At 41.3% G+C, this 23113-nt stretch overlaps 1 protein-coding gene across 2 annotated transcripts in view; it reads left to right on the forward strand.

Annotated features, from left to right (window-relative positions):
- CACNA2D1 (calcium voltage-gated channel auxiliary subunit alpha2delta 1) overlaps window positions 1–23113 on the forward strand; it is a 697188-nt gene that overhangs the window by 98594 nt on the left and 575481 nt on the right. For both annotated transcript variants that reach the window (XM_075064441.1, XM_075064440.1), the window contains exon 3: window positions 12803–12919. In XM_075064441.1, the coding sequence (XP_074920542.1) occupies window positions 12803–12919 (117 nt within the window). The remainder of the gene's footprint in view (window positions 1–12802; window positions 12920–23113) is intronic.

Consider the following 23113-nt stretch of genomic DNA (forward strand, 5'->3'; position numbering starts at 1 on the left):
TAAAACATTCCAGCAAACTACACACATGTAAATACAAAAAAAACAATAGAAGCTTACTGTCTTTCTACCTTTGTACTTACAACTTGGAAACAGAAGATTACAGAAGCTTGAAGAGAGAAAGTTCTCTCCAAAACATGAAAGCAGTGTTTTAACAATATTGTGCTTCAGAGAGGCATCCCTGCCACTGCTGTATAGTTTTATGTGAAACCAAATACCAAAGGAGTGAGAATTATGAAGAGGATCCTCCAAATTAAGTTCCTTCGAGCTTACATGTTGCTAACTGATGTCAAGATGTCAGTGAAATGAAATCACTTTTAGAAATGCAGGCTGGGAAGTTTGAAGACACATCTGCATGTTATCCTTATGATCCATATGGAAATTAAGGGATTGTCAAAACACTGGGTGCCTCATTTATAACTTGCACATGCTACTCTCCCTCAGCTCCCTTAGCAAAAACCGGCATTTTGAAGTGCTCCTTCTTCTAGCATGTGAAGTTGGTTATAAGAGTTTAAGCATAGGTGACTGCATTAACAAAGTTCATTCAAACCCAGGGGGACGGGGTGACTCAGCATTATCATACTTCCAATTATTTCTACATGATGAGCTGGGAAATTATTGAGCATATTACTACTCCTGGCATATGGAGGTTTTTTTTTTTTATTGTTTTTAATCACGCCTGCAAGGGTAAGTGGCAAACCATCCTGTTCCAGCTTCCTATGACACTTGCTTTCTGTTTGCTCTCATAGCAGCAGGGGATAGATTTCCTTGTTCCAATGCTCAAATAAATTAGTTAGTCTCTAAGGTGCCACATGTACTCCTCGTTCTTTTTGCTGATACAGACTAACATGGCTACCACTCTGAATCCTTTCTGAACATAGTGGTCAGTCAGATGCCAGAAAGGGAATCTAGTTTTCTGTGAGTGAAATTCACCCCCATGTAGAGGGTTGGCATAGGGCTTCAGCTTGGTGATATGTTTTCCCCAGGGTAACGCTGTGTTTAAATGAAATAAATAAATGTTCTTTGGCCAAAATATGTCAGTAGTGAAGGATTATTGAAGTACGTTGCTATGGGTGCTCAAGTTTTCTATTGTCCTGATCCTGATATACTCCCACATTTAGTTGTGAGCATCTATTATCAGCATGGGTTGAGGAGTATGGACTCCTGGGTTCTTTTCTTGACTCTGCCACCAAATTTACTGTTTTATGCTGGAGAAGTCACTGAACCTTTCTGGGCTTCAGTTTTTACATTTGTGAAACAGGGACAATACATATCTCTCAAGGAGACCATATGGCTTAATTTTGTAAGATCCTTGCTCTCAAGATATTCCTACAAGTGCGAAGTTGACTAGAAGATTAAAAGTGCTATGTACATGTTGATGATTACAATATTGTTTATTGTTATCAGCGTGACATCCAGTGAGATGTTTTGAAAGATCATTTTTTTATTGAAAGGAACATCCCCTCCCCCCCGACTCTTATTTTTGCTATGTGATAGGTGAAGAATTGAATGTCTGTTTTGAGATATTAGATGCATATGAAATTGAGATCATGGAAATAATTTCTTGCCTTTACAGACTTCCAGGCTGAGTACCTGGGCAGACAAGGATAAAGCTGGGCAAGGTCTCAATCCTACAAAGTGGCCCTTGAGCCCATGAATAGTCTCGTGACGTTGGAACTACTCATGTGCTTAGAGAGAAGCGGATGCTTAAGTGCTTTGTTGGATCAGGCCAGATTGCTCAGCACTTTGCAGGATCAAGTGCCCACTGTCTGCCTGAGCATTGGTGAATGTATCAGTTACGAGTGGGCTCTCTCTTGTCATAGTTCTAGAACTTCCTAGTGCATCCAGCACTACTCATGAGATGTCCTGGATATAGAAATTGTCTGCCCTATCATTTCTGCTCAGATCACCACAGCACTCTATGACGAATAATTGTGAAAAAGCAATGGATAATGTAAAATATTGGGGCATTTTCTTCCTTTGTGGTGGTGATAAAAATTTCAAGACAAAGACATCTCTGGGTTGCTAGGAAACTACTGTAATTTTATTTAGACTTCGAATCTGACAAAAGAAAAGTAAGCCATGTTCAACATGATCTCTCTGATTTTCCTGGCATGAACATTTTTTAAAAAAAAAAATGGTGAGGATTTGTGGCTACAGTTTGCAGTTTATGCTCTATAATGAATCAGTTAGCTGTAAACAAGTTAGATAGTCATAAGTAAAAGCCGCAGGCCCTGGACTTAAATAGAGAAAGCATTCATATTGCTTCAGGAATTTATTATGGGCAGTAAGAGTTCAGGAATTATTTACTTTAGTGCTTGGAGCGATCTACAGACTAGATTCAAGGAAAGTGTGCAGTATAATGGCAAATCAGAAATAATAATAAGGGGACACTCTAGACTAGGTTAGGGTGAATATGTCTATTCTTGGAGTTTTCCTATTTCTACTGAAATCAATTACAGCATTCTTTAATACCTTCATTGGCAGCAGGATGGAGCCCTTTATTTTGAGAGGCTTAACAAACCCAGTATGTACAGAAATAATGTTATGAATTAAACAAAATATTCTGCAGTGCTGGAAACTTATATGTGCCCCCCCCCGCCCACTTTCGTAGTCCCTGAGCAACTCACTGTCAGTGAATGGGATGTAGGCAGTTGTGCCTAGTAGTTGGAGCAGGAGTCAGTAGCCAGCAATAGGAGCCAGGGTCAGAGGTGAGAAACAAGGGTTAAAGCCAAAATCAGAAAGTTAGGAGCTGAGGACTAGTGCCAGGTTCCTTGATGTGAGGGTACAACTGGGTTCAAGGCAAGGGCAGGTGCTATCACAGTAGTGAGTGAGTGCTGTAAGCAACTGATGAACTGCTACTGCTGCTGATTTAAGAGCTGGTCTGCTGACTCCTACCAGTAGCCGCTCAGATGGCCTGTTACATGGCAGCACTGCTCATTAGGTTGCTTGGAAAGTGGCTGTACTACAGACCCTGATATTCACAAGCTTTAATATGTTAATCCTCCTGGCAAATTAGGAAAGTACTATTTGCCCCCATTTTACAGATAGGGAACTGAGGCACTGAGAGACTAAATGATTTGCCCAAGGTCATACAGGAAGCTTGTGGTAGAGCAGGAACTCAAACCCAGGTCTCCCATATCCCTTCCTCACATATGGACAAAAGCATTGTACCATTTCATGAAACCACCCAAATCACACAGGTCACGTACAATTTGGTACAAAGATGAGATAATTTATAATGTAAAGAAGTCACATAAATGTTGTTTTCATTTTAACATTCTAAAGTAATGGTAGGAACCCAGGTAAGAAATTTTATTTGTGTGACTTTCATATTTACAATATTCTATTAAAGATAGGAATTATCCTTTTCTTCAGTCTTCATGTCAGTAGCAAGAATTGTGTTGTACTCTTATGATTCTTATTCTTTGTATTACTATAGCTCTTAGTAATTGCCATGGACCACATAGTGCTGAGTGCTGTACAAACACTCCCTGCCACAAGGAGCTTACACTCTAAGTACCTGTCATGAATGGGCAGTCTGACATAGTGGTCAGAGCAGGAGTCAGGTAGGAACAGGTTATGAGATCAGAGTCCAAGACAGGCTAGAAAGCAAACGGGGAGTCAGGTGTGAGCAAAGAGGCAGCATCAGATTACTAGATCATCATCAGCAGGCTGTAGGAGCAGGTATTGCAGGGAAAGCAGTCTTGAGCAGGGAGAACCCTGTTGCAAGCATAATTTCCTGTTCTTGTGCTTGGATTAAATAGGGGCTGAGGCCCCTTCAGGGTTCCCCCCAATCATATTCCAGGACTGGACTCCCTTGTTAGAGTCAGTTGCTCTTCTAGCCTTGTTCACAGGTTCCTGGGTGGCAGATTGGGGCTGCCTAATTCTTAAGCATCCTGTAGACTAGGATTCAAGCCTCCCAGTCCCTGATGGTAAAGACAAATGGATACCCACAAACAGGGCAATACAGCTAAACACTGAAATGTTGTTGACCTGCATGATAGGTGGTAGGTAGTAATTTTGAACAATATATTCAGCTGCAATATAATGCATCGCAGATAAAAATCAGCAGTAGTCCAATAATTCTTGCCAGTACTGTTGCACCAGTGCAAGACTGGAGTGAGACAAGTATCTCGATACTCGTGTGGTCTCCATTGCTGCAGTATTTGAGTGTCTCACAAACATCAATAGATTTATTGTCACAACATCGCGTTGATATAGACAAGTACTATACTCCTTATTTCACAGGAAGGTATCAGAGGTATACAGAGCTCAGTTGTGGTTGCTTAACTCTTGAGCTCTTTTGAAAATCTGGCTCTGCGTGCCTTGCCCAAATTCATGCAGAAAGTCCAGTGGCACATCTGCAAATAGAACTCACATCTCTCAAATCTCTGTTCAGTGCCTTAACCACACTGCCCTCCTCCCTAAGAAAAGGGCCCTTTGTTTGTTAAATTTGGAAAACTTCCATTGCACAAAGTACACAGAGACAAGTAGAAGTAATTGCAAAACAGAATAAACAATTCACCCTTCGCATGAAAACATTCAGAGGAATTAAACTATAGTTTGGAATGATTCAGTGCTCCTTTATTATCTGTTTCTAGGCAATCTGTGCAAAGAATGCAGAGGATGCTGGCCATTGAAAGGGGAGCACATTCAGTGCTCTTGGAAACTTGTGGGAGGAACCAACTTTTCTGAGTGTTATAATATATTAAAGCCATTTCAATGGAATTTCAGTTATAGCATGCCCCATATATAAGACACAGTATAATAAAGGCTCACAGTGAGTGTTCATCTTTATTTCACTCTTGATTCATATAAAAACATTTGACTTTCCTTATCTACCCTGCAGCAAGCAGAGAGAATGTCTTTTTTGTAAGGGATTTGTAAATATGCCCTTGAAGACAGAGTGGAGAGGAGTACTTTCTGTAGGGGAATTGGCAATTCTTCTAATCTTCAGCACATTAGACTGTTGTTCTCGTTCTTGTGTGATTTCTAGCTGAAGTGTTTTTTTTTTTTGTTTGTTTGTTTTATAAACTATAGTTCATTATCTTTGAATAAATATCCATTATTTAGAAAACAATTTTAATACATTCTCTCTTGAAGGGAAAAGTACATGACTATTGACTTGAGAGAGAAATTAGTGTATTTTTCTTGCTGTGACCTTACAGATTTGACTTATCCATGCAATGAGGATTTTGTTCCATTAAAAATGGCATATTTTACTGTCAATTTGAAGAGCTTTTAGTAAAACACTAGTGATTAAAGTACTGAAAATGAAGTTACATGTAAAATCTAATGAAAACTTGCATTCACTTGGTCAAAGCAATATAATAAAATGTATTCAAATCAGCTCTTTAGAACAAGCCCCATAGATAACCAAATTGCATTTTGAAAGGTGAATAAACACACCTTAGCTGATAAGGACCTTTATGACTATTAGACATGAGCTTTTGCTAATTGTGTTTGACTGCTAGGTGGAAGGCTTTGAGAATGAAAAGTTTATTGCTGCATGCAGATAATGAAACCTCCTCTTGCTGCTCTGATTTTCTGCAGCATCAAAGGCTGAATTCAAGGAAAAGGGGAGCAAACAAATAAATTATGTAAGCAACTCAAGTAATTAGTGACTCTTTCCTCCATTATTCCTGCCTTGGTGGATTAGACAAGCCTCACATCTGAGGAAAGATTGGGAAGTGTGTTAACATTTCCGAGCACTCTGGAAAACCGAAACAGGTTTGTGTTCAATAAATAGCGGGGTATATCTCCCGCTGGAGTTAGAGGCGGGTAAGGGAGGAGTAATTTTGATACTTTGAGCCCTGGGGATAGGATTAAGTGAGGAGAAGGAGCACTGTGTTCTCTGATATAGGACAGCATCCTACAAATTTGCAAATTTAACACCATTAATTTGGGCTTGGATAGGCACTGGGAGTGGCTGGCTCTTTACAAAAGCAGCTTTGCCTCTCCTGGAATTAACACCTCCTCATCTATTATTGGGAGTGGACTACCTCTACCCTGATCGAATGGGACTGTCAACACTGGTTCTCCACTTGTGTCATTATATAATGCCTGCATCTGTAACTTTCACTCCATGCATCTGAAGAAGTGGGTTTTTTACCCGCGAAAGCTTATGCCCAAATAAATCTGTTAGTCTTTAAGGTGCCACTGGACTCCTTGTTGTTTTTGTGGATACAGACTAACACAGCTAACCCCTGACACTTGACATCCTACAAATGTTTATTCCTACTGTACCAGTTTCCAAGTTAGGTCATCTGGTAACAGCACGTCTTTAAATCCCTGACAAAGAGGGAGTGTCTCTGGAAATAATGCAGACCTCGGTAGAGTGAGTCCTTCTCATCCGCAGGACCTGCAGTGCCTGCAGTGAAGGCATTTCACTGAATGGGGTAAAGGATTCCAATTAGGCATTGTTGGATCTCTGCTATAATCATGTGGATTATTCCTGGGGTAGAAGCTTGGGAAGGGAAATGAAAATGTTTCCCTTGTTCCTGAAAGTGGTACCCAGCATTCTGGCTAAACTGCTATTCAATTACCTGCAACTTCCCACAAATCCCCACCAATAAAGGGTGTTTAAATGTTGCAGTGTATTGAAAGGCTAGAAGACTCGATGAGATTCTAGTGCTGTGCTTTGTTCTGTGGGCAACATCCTGCTTTTTGCAGGCACGTGTGATAGCACCAAACATGGTCCCTCTCTTAGGATTCTGCGACTGAACACTCAGTGCTAGGACACTTATAACTGGTGAGTCGGGAAAACATTTTAATTTCCCTTATCACCCCTAGCACTTATTGCATCAAAAGCTCACTACCTGCATACACCACCTTCAACCCCTGTGTGCAGATTGAGGGTTTGCGCATGTTTATATGTTTGCAGTATTCTTGGGTGGTGTTTTATTTTAATAGAGCAGAGCTGATTCAATTGTTTGGAATGAAATAGTTCCTGTAATCAAAAATAGCCTTTTTTGGGGTGTTATTTTTTTTTTTGGCGAATGGAAAGTTTTGTAAAACATTTTCCCCTCCTTTCTTCCGCTCCCTGCCAGTGAAACCCAAAAATTAAAAAAAAAAAAAGTGTTTTTTCTGTTTGTTTGGGATTTTTTTTCTTTGCCTCCCTCTTTTCAGTGGCAAAATAGAAAGAAAAAGAACAAAAGTGGGGGAAAGGCGGAGTAAAATGAAATTTTCAAAAGCAAAAATGTTAACAAAAAATTTAAAATAAATGAAAAATGGTTCTTTTGACACCCTGGAAGAATAAACAATATTTCAAATTGATCTAATTTCTTTGCAAAATCTCATTAACCTTGCACAGTTATCAAACCATGAAAATCCATAATTCATAATGGCTCTTCCCCTTGTTAGTGCGAATGGTACTGCATTTGGCTTCAAAACAGAGGCTTTGCATATATGAGGATCACCAAGATCACAGTAAAAGCAGCAGAGAATCCTGTGGCACCTTATAGACTAACAGACGTTTTGGATCATGAGCTTTCGTGGGTGAATACCCACTTCGTCAGATGAATGTAGTGGAAATTTCCAGTGGGGCAGTTATATATATGCTAGCAAGCAAGCAAGAGATACGAGGTTAGTTCGACATCAATGGGAGGATGAGGCCCTATTCTAGCGAATGGCTTGCCAACTACAGAACCGATTTCTCCTCCCTTGGGTTTCACACTCTCAGGCTGGAACAGGCTCATACCTCGACCTGATTGAACTAACCTCGTTATTCAGTTAGCTGCTTGCTAGCATAATACCAGAATGGGCCTCCCTGAATTCCACTACATTCATCTGACGAAGTGGTGTATTCACACAGAAAGTCTTATGATCAAAACGTCTGTTAGTCTATAAGGTGCACAGGATTCTCTGTGCTTTTACAGATTCAGACTAAACCGGCTACCCTCTGATACAAGATTACAGTGGTGGTCTCTTAAGTAGTTAGGTGGTATTAAACTACTGATAGGACTGGTGGATTTGATACAGTTTGTTTAAATTTAGACCTTTGAGATTACAAACCTGAGCTCAGATTGGTCTTTTTGCAGTCACGTGAGTAACAATTTTGTGTCCCTTCTCCCCGTGTACTTGGCTCTTGGCTAGAATGTATGATATAAATATTACCAGCTCGTACTGCGGATCAGACCAGTATCTAATTAGTATCCTATCTCTGACAATGGCCACGGCACAGGACACCTCAGAGCAGGGTACAAGAAAACCTGTAGTGGTTAATAATGGGAAATAAACGGACAATAGAATCATAGAAATATGAGCTGGAAAGGGACATCTGAGGTTATCTACTCCACCCCTGCTTGCTGAGAGAAGCTGGATCAAATAAACCTGGACCATCCTGACAGGTGTTTGTGCCAACCTGTACTTAAAAACCTCCAGTGAATGGGTATTGCACAAATCTTCCTTGGTAACCTTATTCCAGTGCTTAACTATCCTTCTAGTTTTCCCTAATAATCTAACCTAAATCCTTTGTTGCAGATTAAGCCTGTATAATTACAGTATCTTACATTCAGTGGACACGGAGAATATTTGATCACTCCTCTTGTATAACAGCCTTTACAATTTGAAGACTGTGTCTTCCAAGAATAAACATGCCTAGAGGTTTTTTAAACTTCTCTCCACAGGTCAATTTTCTAAACCTTGTATTTTTTGTTGCTCTCTCTGGTCTTTCCCTTTGTTCCACTTCTTAAAGTGTGGTAAAACTGGACAGTGCAGCTTGCTGAGTCTTACTAGTGCCGAATAGAGTGGAACAATTAACCTCCATCTTACATCTGATGCTCCTGTTAATGTGAACTACCTTGTTTTTGCAACTACATCATGTTATTGGCTCTCATTCAATTTGTGACAACTATAACCCTTATAGCTTTTTCTGCAGTATGATGCCTAGCCGTTATCCCCACATTTGTAATTTGATTTTTACCTTCTACGTGCAATACTTTGTACGTGTCTTAACTGGAGTTCCATCTTGTTGATTGTCCAGTTTATCACAGTCCTTTTGAATTAAAATCCCACCTCTATAAGTACTGCAACTCCTTCCAGTTTGGTATCAATCCACAAATTTAATAACTACTCGCTACTAACTTATCACAATCATAAGAAAATTGAATAGTACCGGATCCAGGACAGACCACTGCAGGACCCCACTGAGATATTTCTCTCCCCCTCCACCAGTTTGACAGTGAAGCATTGTAACTCTCTTGAGTATGGTCTTTCAGCCGTTGTGACGCACTTTATAGTAATTTCATTGAGACCATATTTCCTGAGTTTGCACATCTTCCATAACATTGATAAGCAAATTGCTGGTACTGTTCTCTGGGTCTCGTGCTGTTCTCTCTCTCTTGGGGTAGGTTCAGGATTGCGCTCCTCTGAACCAGTTCTAATCATCCCCGACTCGTGTCTGTGAGGAGGGGATGAGAGGGGGACCATGGCCGCCCCTACTCCACGTTCCAACCCCAGTGGCCTGGGGTTGGGTGACCAGGTTGTGATAAGCGGTTTCTCCCTGGTACTTCCCCTCATACCCGTCACTTGTGAAGGGCTTCTCGCTCTCTTCTTACAAGCCTCGTCCCACCTTCACCTAGGGTTCTTTGGGCTTCCCAATCCACCGCGCATGCAACTCCTCCAACCTTCTATGTCTCATCTGGAGCAACACTTCTCTTCTGCATATCCTGCACTCGTGCATGCAATCCACCTTTCTCCTTCACTACACACTCATTGACGAGCGGGTTGTATATCCCATGACTGGAGTCAGGTGCTCTAATTGGCCACAGCTGTTCTAGTTAATCTAAAGCAAACCTTCCTCCCTTGGCAGGGAATAAGGCCCCCTGCTAACACTCTTATGCTGCCCTCTGGCCATGCTGTATCACAAAGACTCTGTCCAAAGCCTTACCAAAAAAATCTAGGTATATCGGATCTACTGCTTTCTCCTATCTGTTTGGCAAGTAACCCTTTCAAAGATAATTGCTGATGGTTCTGAGATTGCTTCGGCTAGTTTCTTAAGTACACTAGTGTGAATTTCATCAGTCCCTGCCAACTTGAATGCATCTAACTTATCTAAATACTATATTTTTTTAACATGTTCTATTTAACCGCTATCAATTAATAGTTGGTTTATGCCCTTTCAAAGAAGGAAATTAGGTTGGTTTGTCATGATTTGTTCTTGACAAATCTATGTTGGCTATTACTTATAATATAAGCCTCTTACCCTCTCAGAGTTTTACAAACTTGTTCCAGTATCTTTCCAGGTATCAAAGTTAGGCTGACTGGTCTATAATTCCCCACATCCTCTTTGTTCCCCTTTTTAAAGCGAGGCACTGTATTTTCCCTTTTCCAGTCCTCTGGGACCTTCCCTGGCCTGCCCTTCTTGAGTTCTCAAAGATAATTGCTGATAGTTCTGAGATTGCTTCAGCTGGTTCCTTAAGTACCCTGATGTGAATTTCATCAGTCCCTGCCCACTTGAATGCATCTAACTTATCTGAACGCTATGTTTTTTTTAACATGTTCTATCTAACCCCTATCAATTAATAGTTGGTTTATGCCCTGAAGCAAAAGGTTTATGTCCCGTCTATGGTTTTGTTATCCTATCTAATATAACTAAATATGCATGTTGTCATTACAAAAACAAGGCCAGATTTTCAGAAGACATCGGCACATTGGCCATAACTGTCACTGCTGGATGATGAGTAGCTTTGAAAATCCGGCCCATATTTAGATGCCTAAGTAGGACCTGAGCATCTTATAAAATCTGTCTCTAATTGTAGATGCTTTGCCATCTGACTGTCTTGTCCATGATGTCTAATTTGGTTTTGGACCTGCAGTGGGAGCTTTAGGAAGGCATGAGATAATTAGCCATGCTGAAATTTGACCAAGATACTGAGACTTGCAGAATGAGTCATGAGATCTTTAGCGTGCTCCTCTTGCACATCACTGGGGCATTGGCTGCCTATCAACTGAGCAAGAAGCATCTGTGGCTGAATCACCGCTTTTTGCAGAACAGTGGAATTCTATTTGCTTGTGAGATCTTATGTAATCATAGGCTTGAGTGGTGGATTGTCTACAGGCGTTTGGGGAATATCTTCCCAAAAGCAAGAATTAAAACGCTTTTTTCTTTTTAAATCAATTTTTGAGGGAGAAAAAGGTTTTGATTTTTTTGAAAATAAATAAATTTATATAATCCAGTGTTCTGGAAATCAAAACTGATTGCAACTAATGGTAATCCATGGGAATGACAGAACTGGCAAGACTTATCAGACATGACAGGTTTCATTCATCAGAATGGCATCAGACCTGGCAATGTTCAAAATCCACCAACCGCAAGCGGCAGATCCCTATATTGGTGTGTCCCTTTAAAGCCATCATATAACTATACCCTGAGAAGCCTGGCACAGCTGGCAGAATTAGTCTGCTGGATAGTTTCTGAGATCTTTCTGCTGGATTTCGGCCAGTGAATTAGTGTTGGACCTGTTCCTGTGTGTGTGCCTAGAATTACTTCCCACAAGACAGTATAACCCCCCATCAGGCAGTGTTTCAGAGAGGCAAAGCACTTTTGTAACCTCAGACCATCTGTTGGCTGCATACATTAGTTTTCCCCATTCGCTATCCAGCCATAAGGTACACACACTCTTTCTTTTTCCAGATAGTTGTTAGACTTTTTCTCCCCCTTTAAGGAGGTTGTGTAGGAAGAAGCAGTGTCCTTTAAAAAACAGAAACAAACCCCACACCTCTCTGTTTTTTGGTAGTTATCCCCCTTAGAAACACCACAGAATAACAGAACTAGAGGTGCTCCCTCACCACGGTGTATTTTAAATCATGGAAGTAAGGACAATATTAAAACAACAAACAACCCCCTAGATATACCTTACTAAAATAAAGGTAAATAAGTCTCTAGATCATCAGGAAGTGTAAATCAGCATAACTATGTTTACTTCAGTGGCGCTACATTGATTCACCCTGAATATCTGGCTCTTAATCTTTTAGGAATAATAAAACACATCAGTGATTTCTGGGCTCAACTTCAGGCTCCTTTATAGGCATTTGATTTTCAGATAGGGGATGTCAGCACTTTGTGAAAGTCAGGGCCCTTTAAGATCTCAGGTGAAGTATCTACCCTTTCCCCCCATCCCCATTCCCTGCCAAAAAAACCTGGAGGCACCCAGAATAATTAACTGTTTTTGAAAATGGGAGCCATCATTTTTAAGGCTCAATCCTGAAAGCAGCAGAGCATTGCTTGGGGATGCTGAGGACTGTTAAATCCTACTGATTTTGATCTGCTCATCTCCTTGCAGAATTGATTCCATAGTGTTCTAGATGGGCCGTAGTCTAATAGAGGCACTAATCCTTAAGCCATCGTTGTGAGATGGGTAGTAGTGAGGTAAATACAATATCCTTTCTAGAGACGGGGAAACTGAAACACAGAATCCAAAGCTCCCTGGGGTAGGGACCGTTTGCTCATTATATGTGTGCACAGTGACTAGCACAGCGTGGCTCTGATCTTTGATCCTTTAGGCTTTATTGCGATGCAAATAATTAGTAGTAATTATCATAATAGCCTCATGGGTGCTGAGTATTAATATTAACAATAATGATAGTAAATCTAGCCCTTCATTATGCCCACATAATCCCCAATGGGGACACAATTTTCAGAAGAGAGGCTGTGGCTTGCCTAACTTAACATAGTTTATTTGAGAAGAGCATAATAATAACTGAATTCCTGTATTCAATCCACTAGGCCACTGTGCTGTTATTACAATGTAAATAAACAGGCCCATGTGGTAGTTCTGAATGATTTCCTTTTCTCATGCAGATTTATACGAAATACAGCAATCTGTATACGGTGGAAGCCAACAATGCACGTGACTTGGTGGAAATTGCAGCCAGCAATATTGAAAAACTACTGAGTAACAGATCAAAAGCCCTGGTGGTGAGTACTAATTGGATCTCTCTCTTCAACTTATTTCTCATTCTTTTTGAGTCTTGATGTTTACTGATGCATGTTTTTACTGTTGTTTATTTTTGCTGCTTATAAATGTAGGGGCAGTGTCAGTCTGATATGTACGAGATGTGACATATGCAGAATGATGGCTAGCGAATTCATGATAGAAAATCAGCTCATTAGTTAGTTGGCATAGGACAGACGTTTATATTCTTGATTGACACATTAGGGACCCGGGCCAAATGGCAAATCTAAAAATAAATAGGTTGAAAAATATTCCTCTCAGTGCACATGAATGTTCATGACATGAAGGTGATAGTACTCTACAGTCATTAGTAATCCTGAAACATTGAATGAATACTGGATCCTCTAAGGTAACTTATTTTTTAAAATGTGTGTACATCAAATCACTTAGCCTTTATCGACTCATCTTTTTAACCCTCACGTCTTTCGTGATGGTAGCATCTGATTTTCCTCCTCCAACAATGTCTTCATGTGACTGCTGAAGCTTCACAGTGTGTTTATACTACTGCTGACTGGCCATTTTGCTCCATATTTCAGCCACCTACAGTGTAAATGAAATTCACCTTGAACTTTTTATAAGAAGTCTGTGCTCAGTTCTAATCCCATGATCCCTTATGTTTTAAATTACAAGTAGTTGCTATTTCAAACTGCTCATTGGCAGTGATCCTTTCTTTTCCTTTCTATCTTCTAAATAGGCCAAGTCTGGCTAATTGCTTCTTGTAACTCATACCCACAAAACGCTGATTCATTTCAGAGTAGCCCTCTGCTGCCATTTTCAATCTCAACAATGCCCTTCCTAAGAGATGCTGACCAGATTTGCATGGAGCACTCCAAGGGCTTGTCTTTACTACCGGGGAGATGTACGCTGCTGCAATTGATGCAGCGAGTGTCAATTTCATGAGTCTAGTGAAGATCTGCTAAATCGACGGCAGAGCACTCTCCAGGTGACCCTGGTACTCCAGCTCTCTGAGAACATCTCTCATCAATGCAGTACAGTAAAGACTCTGGGGTAAGTCGATCTAGGCTATCACAACTCCAGCTATGTTATTCACGTACCTGGAGTAGCGTAACTGAGGTCAATATACCCCAGTAGTGAAGACAAGCCCCAAATGTGTTCACTACCTTGCCTTTCCTAGTGTTAAATCTAGAAACAGGCATACCTTCAAGTGGGGTCTAATGGATGGAAGAGTGGACTGGGAGATGGGTCACTTGACTTCTGTCACCTTCACACTGACTCTTAGTGTCGCCTGGGACAAGTCACTTAAAGCCAGTTTGTGGTTGGTCATCTAGGAGTGGAGGGAGAGAGCACAAACAGCCTTCATCCCACTCCAGTTGTACCTGGGTTGAGTGCCAGCAGCTGGCTGGGGAGTGAAACTACTCCACTGTATTAGCCTTCAGTACTAGCCTCCATACAGGTGGTGAGGAGAGCCATGCACTTATAATAGCCTGGCCTAGGGGGTCACCATGTGCTGTACCCATTTAAAGGATTGTGGATCTGCCATTGCTTTTCGTGCTTTGCCAGGAGGAATTCCTGACTCTTCCAGATCCCTTAGGTTTCTCCATCCTTAATGAAGGGCTATATCTTTAATATACGAACTTTTGACTTCTCTGTGATTCAGCTTGCCCAAGTGTAAAATGGATGTCATGCTGCTCACCTACAATATGTCACTGAGTGTTCTGAGGCTGGCTTAGTGTTCACATAGCATATGAACTTTGCGTGGAAGAATTATTGTGGTGAATTATGGTATGATAACTACTGTTTAGACATCTGAAAACATGCCTGTTTCCCCACTACTTTCTCAGTCCAATAACTGAAACTATTGTACACCTAAGACAGCGTTGCCAGTTTTTGCAATTGTATTGTTAATCCAACAGGTTTTATTGTTTTTCTTAAAATCTCAGCTGCTGAAATCAAGAGAGTATGTGAGAATCTCAATTTTTATCTTAAAAAAGTAAGTTTCTAGCCCTCATGATTGCTGAGAAAATCTTGAAAAGTCAAGTGAATGCACACTAAAGGCTCAAAAACAAGAAGGCAAATAAAAAAAACCCACAAATTATTCTTTAAAAAAATCTCTTCATTTTTTAGCCACTTTCATTAACTTTTGAGGCCTGATTGATGATTTTTCAATGCTTAGGGTTGATAATGCCACTACCAATAGGCACCTATTACAGGGCTCATTATTTATACCAGTGTGGCTGTAGTCTCCTGATGCATACGAAGAACTCCTGTTGAAACGTGGGAGGATCAGACTCCTGGCATCTGTACTTATCTTGCCACTTTATCCATCAAAAGTGAAATTCACCATGCGCAGAGGGCCAGAATTGGTCCTAGGTATCACTTAAACCCTCTGCACAGATGTGAATTCTGCTTACAGTCTCTTAGATCCTAATGCTGCCTCTTTGGTGCTGAAACAGCTCAGAAGTTACCATTTTTAGCTGGCCTTTATGAGGTGTTTTTAGTCATCTGAGGATCTCTGTGATTTACAAACATTAATTAAGCAAATACAACAGATGCAGCCGCCTCTCCTTGGATGAGCATACTTTTGGATATATATAACCCTCATCCAGCCTACCATAATTGCATATTCATCTGCTCCAGTTGGCAAGGCATGGCGTTGGACTTCTGCAGACTCCCGTATTTAAGTGTTTACCTCTATTCCTATGAAATGTTCTCCCAGTCTTTGTTTAGCATTTTAATGTCGTGTGTGTGTGTATACACACACTTTTTAATGCCTTTATATGTATATAGGCATAAAAGTGTGTGTGTATATACATATATGTACATATACACTTTTGTGCATGCTGGAAAACTGGATATTTAAATCTAGTCAGTTTCTTTCAGAATATTGTCTGTCGTTATATAAAATACCTACATATCCTTCAAAAGTCATAATTACCACACTGTTGCCAACCTCAGGTAGTCAAAAATTATGAGTCACATATTCCCAAATTGTGCGACTGGCTTAATAATCGTAAGATTAAAAAAAAATTGGAGGTTTTTTTTTTTTTTTTACTTTTTAGTTCTGCTCGATTTAAGGTACATTCAGCTCATATTTTAAAGCTTTTCTCCATAGCCATGTGGGCTAGAAATGTTTTTAAAATGAAAGCTGAGATTCTCATGTATTCACAAGACTCCAGGAGCTGGGTCTTTCAGAAATATGCCAAATAGTGCAAGACTCCCAATAGAATCATGAGATTTGGTAATACTGTTACTAACTTCAGTTTTGTTCCTGGCTTCTGTTCTCTATCAATTATCAGTCTGTGATTAATCTCTGTGATTTAGAGTCTTCCATGTTATTATTTTGTTAAAAATTACTTGTTTCATTCATCTTACCATAAACATTGATGGTTGAGATACTTTGCACTGGTTTTTCTGTTCACAGCTTCCTGCTTTTGTCATCAGTGCACACTGTGACTTTGGAGTTTATGTCCTCCTCCAGGTCATTTTTACACACTTGGGATACTCCCTTGTTATCTTCTGAATTTTAACCTGTTGCTTTCTACTAGCAGTTCTTCTTCACCTCCCAGGCACACTTCTGTGTCATGCAGTAGTTTCCCCATATGACTTACTGATTTTGTAAACAGATCATCTGTGTTGCAAAAAGTTGATCGGAAAAGTAGATATGTTTATACCTATAGCTTCAACTTTGACTGAGAGCAGGAATGGAGTCAGGCATAGCTGTTACTGATCACCACAGTGGGTTTTTACCATTGGGACTAAAGTGTGTCAAAGTGTTAAATTAAGAGCGAGTATGATGCAAGAGGACAATACAGCTTCTAGCGATGCCCTGAGGGAGATACCAGTGAATGACATCAGCTGTCTCATTGTTCATACTCTGGCATAGCCAAGGGACTCCACTGGGTAAATGATGTTCCCTAGGCAAGTAACAGAAACAAAGTTAGGGCAAGGTTATAATAAGCAAATATTGGTGGTGACTTTCCCAATAATATCCTGGTTTCCCTCAGGTTGCCAGGATGACTATAAATGAAAATTAATCCTTGTGTAACACAATCTGCAGTGCTGTACTACACCCCTGTGCTAAACCTCTATGATGAAGATTTTTGGACAACATTATCTGATGATTTTGTACGTGATATATGAAAGTGTCACTCCATCAAGCATTGCGGATAACTCAGAGGGGATTCATTATTCTATTTCTGGTCTGCATATATTAATTAAATAGTATGACATTTATATGGAGAGATTATTGTGAAAAAATGAACGAAGATAGCAGATGCTTTTCTAGCAAGAAGAGAAATTTATGTTTGATTTATCATCATCTTTCCTCTTAGTTAGGTTCATATATTTACTGTTCCCAGAAAGTAAGCCTGTCCACCCCCTATAGTCTGTTAAGGTCCAAATATGGGGCAGAAAGTGTCACAAAATTCCAAATGAGAGTCATAGAAATACTAGAGTTGTGCAGGAAATACCATGGAGTTTTACTTGTAGTGTTAGGTAACCGTTTCTGTTCCCATCGCACCACGATTTTTTATTTCTGTTGAAAGTAATTTTTCTGCAATAAAAGTTTGGGGTACCATCTTTATGTAGAATTTAAGTATTCTTGGAACTGAAACGAATCATGTCCCTCAAAATGAGAGAGATTTGAGATGTATGAGTCCATCTGGTCATGTTTGTGTAGGCAAAAAGTTGTGTTCTTCAAATGAGTTAAGCTAATTTGATTGAGCTGACTCAGTTAAAAACTCCCTTTAATGCCTATATAGGCCCTGTTTAACACATTTAAGATACGTGGCTATAACATGACTAGATGTTAAATAGAGCTTGTCTGGAATTTTCTATCAAAACAATTTTGAATGAAAGATTCAGTTTCTGCAGAATTGGAATTTTTCATTGGAAAACTTCAATTTTGCAGAATATTTTTGATTTTCTACTTTATTTTGAGGCAACACAATGTTAAACTATAGTTCTGTGTTACCTGATTTGGAGTAGTATTTTGGAGGCCCGATGCCCACATTCTCCTCCATTGGCTGGGCTCCCTGGCTGGATGATGTCTCCTGTGATGCAATGTGGTCTCCCTCTGACTGTGGGTGCATCATGGGAGATGTCTTGCAGCCAGGTAGCTGAGCCACAGTGGAGAATGAGGGCATGAGTTGCCTCAACAACAACAACCATGAGGCACAGTAACATTGTAAGCCGATGTAGTTTAATGTTGAACTGACTCAAAATGAAATGCTTTGACATTTCCAAATCAATCCTTTTTCATTCTACAAAATATTTTTTGATATTTCAACATTTTTGTTGTGATTTGGGAATGTTGAAGTATCAGAATTTCCCATGGCACAAATTCCATTCATTGCTCAGCTCTAGTATTAAGCTGTCTACTCAGATGTTAAGGAAGGGGCAGTCATGCAAATGAGTTAGCTTAACTCAGCTGAAAAATGCACCTTTTTGTCATTGAAGATAGGATCTCTGAGATTAAGCATAACCATAGTTATACTATCTCTGAATGGATACCTGTTCAGCCATGCAACCAGTTAAAAGCCTTTTCTTGTGGTAACAGAATAAAACGTGTAAAAAGGGGCATTATAGTCTCCTTAATATCTGTGTGATTGAAGGCTTCCCTCCATGTTCTGAGTGCAGCAATATTATCTTTTGCCAATAATTGCAAGGCCAGAAGAGACCGTTGTGATCATCTCATCTGACCTTCTGTGTAACAAAGTCCATAGAACAAACACTCAGCGTCAAACAGGAATTATTTTGGGTATCTTTTTTAAAATAATCCAATCTGGATTTTAAAATTGCCAGTAATACTAACAGTTAAAAGAAAAGATATATTGGCAACAACACCAATGAATTTTTCAGGAATGTGCTGCAAAGGACAAGGATATATTTAGTGTAGGCATTAGTATGATATAAGCAGGTTGTGAGCTTTTACCCAGCAATTTCGAAGTGTAATCTACATTGTTCAGATGATCAAAACGTAGTCTCCGTGCATATGAGCTCTTGCACACATAATTTTTGTGTAATATTTCTTATTGGCCTAACCCATCACTCAATGCAAGTGACTTCAACAGAAGTTGGATCTGGCCTAATGTGCATACATGAGAGAAGAATCAGAGCCGTGTTAGTCTGGATCTGTAAAAAGCGACAAAGAGTCCTGTGGCACCTTGTAAACTAACAGACGTATTGGAGCATAAGTGGCATATTCTGACGAAGTGGGTATTATGCTCCAATACGTCTGTTAGTCTATAAGGTGCCACAGGACTCTTTGTCGCTTTATAAATGAGAGAAGTTACATCTGAAAATTTAATCAACGCAAACGAAAATGAGTTCTGCAAGTGTATGGCCTCACATGATAGTATGCAAAACTGCATGCACCAGTGATTGCACTAGGGTTGTCAGGTGTCTGGTTTTCCATCAGAATGCCCGGTTGAAAAGGGACCCTGGCAGCTCCAGTCAGCACTGTTGACCGGGCTGTTAAAAGTCCTGCGGCACAGTGGGGCTAAGGCAGGCTTCCTGCCTGCCCTGGCTCTGTGCGGCTCCTGGAAGTGGCTGCCATGTTTAGCTCCTAGGCACAGAGCTGCCCCGAGCGCTGGCTTCGCAGCTTCCATTGGCCAGAAACTGCGGCCATGTGTGCAGATGGGGGCAGCGTGAAGAGCCGCCTGGCTGTGCCTGCACCTAGGAGCTGGACGTGCCAGCCGCTTCCGGGAGCTGCCTGATGTAAATAACGCCTGGAGCCCATACCCCTCACCTCCTTCCACACCCAAACTCCTCCTGGAGCCTGCACCCTGCATCCCCTCCTACACCCCAACCGCCTACCCCAGCCCTGAGCCCCCTTCTGTACTCCAACCCCCTTGGCTCCAGCCCAGAGCCCCCCCCCCCCAAACTCCTCATCCTCGGCCCCACACCAGAGCCTGCACCACAGCCAGAGCCCACATCCCAATCCCCAGCCCGGAGCCCCCTCTAAAACTCTGGGCCCCTTATTGCTGGACCCACCCTGGAGCACGCACCCCTAGCTGGAGCCATCACCCCCTCACACACCTCAATCCCCTGCTTCAGCCTAGGAGTCTCCTCCCACACTCTGAGCCCCTTGGTCCCATCACCCAGCCCAGATTCCTCTCCTGCACCACAACCCCCTGACCCAGCCTGGTGAAACTGAGCAAGTGAGCAAGGGTGGGGGAGAGTGAGCAAGGTGGGGAGGGCGAGATGGTGTGAGTGGGGGATGGGGCCTCAAGGCAGGGGGTGGGCAAGGGTGTTTGGTTTTCTGCAATCAGAAAGTTGGCAACCTTAGATTGCACACAGTTATGTGTGTACAAATGGAGGTTGGATTGATGCTTCTTTGAAAGTATGGCCTGTGACAACCAAGTACCTCTATCTCTACCTGTATTTTTAATGCAGTTTCATTTTCACAAACTGGTTGCTCTTGGCAGGGAAATTAATTGTCTGCACTTGACTGGATGCTTAGGGTATTTCTTACTTTTGGCTTAATAGCTCAGATTACATACAAGATGAAACTTCCTTCTATACTCTTCTAAAAGGTGGAGCTGACCCTTTAAAAAACCATCTGTGACAGGGTGTACATTGATTAATAACCTCTTGTCCCATTTGCTGCCTACGCTCGGTGGAAGCATCTTGATCATTTATGTTCCCAGATAAAAATACACACAAATTCCATAAGAAATATAAGACATCAGACACTGAGAGGGCTTTATATTTCTGCTACATTTTCACTTGTTATTACCAGTTTTTTTGCTTACTTTTTCTCTTTTTTCAATCAGTTTGTTAAGCCCTTACTGGTGGCTTAGAATGATTTCAGGGAATGTTCACATTTGCAATGGAAGCTGACACACCTAGGTTCTTAGTTACTAGACTACAATGCAGCTTTGGGCAGGTTGTATAACCTCTCTTTGTCCATTTGTAATATGTTTCTAACAATACCTCACTAGTATGCTGCGAAGTTTAAGTAAGAAATTGTGGTAAAGTACTTTGAGATCCATAGATCAGAGACACTACACAAATGTATAGTGGTACTGGAATCTTTGCTTTGCTGAAGATTTGGTATGGCAGCTTACTTATTTACTGCTGTTTGGAGTGGAGGAAAAAGTGAGAATGTTTGTACTTTCACAGCTTCTCCTTTAATTTCCTCTGCATAAACCAGCCGTACTGTTAAAAATCTGAATTTAGTTGCTAAGAACTATATTCCATTGTCATCAGTGAGAGTTAAATATGTATATCAAGGAGAGAAAAAAAAATATAAGTATAGCTATCGGAATGTCTTTTATTTTTCTCTCCATTTTCTCTTCTGTATTCTATACAGTCTGCAACAGCTTTGCCTCAGTCAAAAATAATTCCTTGTCTCAGTTTAGCTAGGACTGTTAATTTTTTAGAAGAACTGTTCAAGTGTCCAAAATATTATTTTTGATACCTAAACATGTATTTTCCTGGTCTCTTTTCCTTTTTGCTAAACCACACTACATGCTTGCCATTCTGATGACCACTGCAAGAGGTATTGCAACCCCCAGACATAATACTTCTGGTATTAGAGGAAGATTAAGGCACTGGGTAGACAATATCCAGAAGATGTGGGTTCAGTTCCTGGCCCTGCCAGAGACTTTCTGCGTGACCCTTAGTATCTCTGTTTTAGTTCCCTGTTGTAAAATCGGGATGATAATCCTCCAGTTCTCTCACCCTTTGTCTTTCTTGTGAGTTTAGATTGTAAACTCTTCTGGTCAGGGACTATATCTGTTCAGTGCCTAGTACAATGAGGCTTTCATTATATAATTCATAGTGGAAAAAAGGTTCCTAAGCCACTTAGGAGCTTTTGAAAATGCTACCTATTGATAATGCAAGCTTGTATTTAAAAAAAGAAAAAAAAAAAGGCACTGCACCACTTTGCAGTAGTAGCTCTAACACTGTCTCTTACAGTGGCTATAACTGCAGCATTTGCTGTAAAATACTGTAGTATCTTTCCTGAGTCTAGGCATCATATGATCCGAACATTTTCAAACTCCTGACAACCCTGGGACCACAGCTACTGTCTCCTCCTTTACAAATTGGTAGCTCTGGAACTGTAAGCCAGCTGTCCCGTGGCTGGAGACTCTGCACATACTCTACGAGCCTCCCAGCATGTGATGCCCCCGCTGTGGCAATTTTCTGTTTTTCAGTGTTAACATAAAATGAAAGCAATGCCTGACCTCGCTTAATCCTCTGAGACTGGGGCTACTGTTAGATTTATTCTTGAAGCGCTGTCCTGTAGATAGTAGTGTTTTATTTCTGTTACTTACAGAACAAATTTTAGCAAAAACATGTTTAACAGAGAAAGTATATTGTAGCTGTTTACCTTTCTCTAGGTTGGTAATAGCTGAATTATGAAGAAGGTGGCCTGTAATGGCTATGGTATCTACTTCAAGATCTTAAAGCTAAGGATCTCAAAGTGTTTTGCAATTAACATAGCTTCAGAATACATGGGGTGGGGTGGGGTAGGGTGGTAGGTTAGTATTATTGTTATTAATTCCATTTACATGTAACAAATGGAGGCAGAGTGAGGGTCGTTACTTGCTTATGGTCACAACTTTGTGACAGAACCAGGAATGCTACCCCGATCTGTCTCACATTTTTAGCTCATACACCCTGACTGCTCCTCCAAGTGCTGGTCCCTATGTGCAGGGTCGGTGCAACCATTTAGGCGGACTAGGCGGTTGCCTAGGGCGCCAAGATTTGGGGGCACCAAAAAGCGGCACCCCCCAATTTTTTTTTAAATGATTGAGCTGCCGCTGCTGCTGGGACAGAGAGGGAGTCTGAGCTGCCGGCAGCCCAGGGCCCCCCCTGGGTCAGGGCGCCGCTGCGGCAGCCCAGAGGTTCGGGCTGCCCGCGGTGCGCTGACCCAGGGGAATCCCTGGGCTGCAGGCAGAGGCTCAGAATCCCTCTCCCTCCCAGAGCAGGGCTCCAGCCTATGCCATTTTTCTCGTTGCCGGCGGGGGCGCCGGCGGCTGGGCAGAGCTGTGCAGCTCTGCTTAGGGCACGTGGCAGGAGCCCTGCGAGGGCAGCACGACACCAGGGCTTCTGGAGGAAAGCGGGGGCTGCCCCCGGCTCAGCCTCCACGTCAGCCCCAGCGAGGGTCACGGAGAAGAAAAGAGCCTCAGCGGTGGTCTGATGGAGCGGAGGAAAAAAGAGGACCCCGATGCTCATGCATTGGGCAA

The sequence above is a fragment of the Chelonoidis abingdonii genome, chromosome 1 (assembly GCF_003597395.2).
Source record: "Chelonoidis abingdonii isolate Lonesome George chromosome 1, CheloAbing_2.0, whole genome shotgun sequence".
Taxonomy (NCBI): Eukaryota; Metazoa; Chordata; order Testudines; family Testudinidae; genus Chelonoidis; species Chelonoidis abingdonii.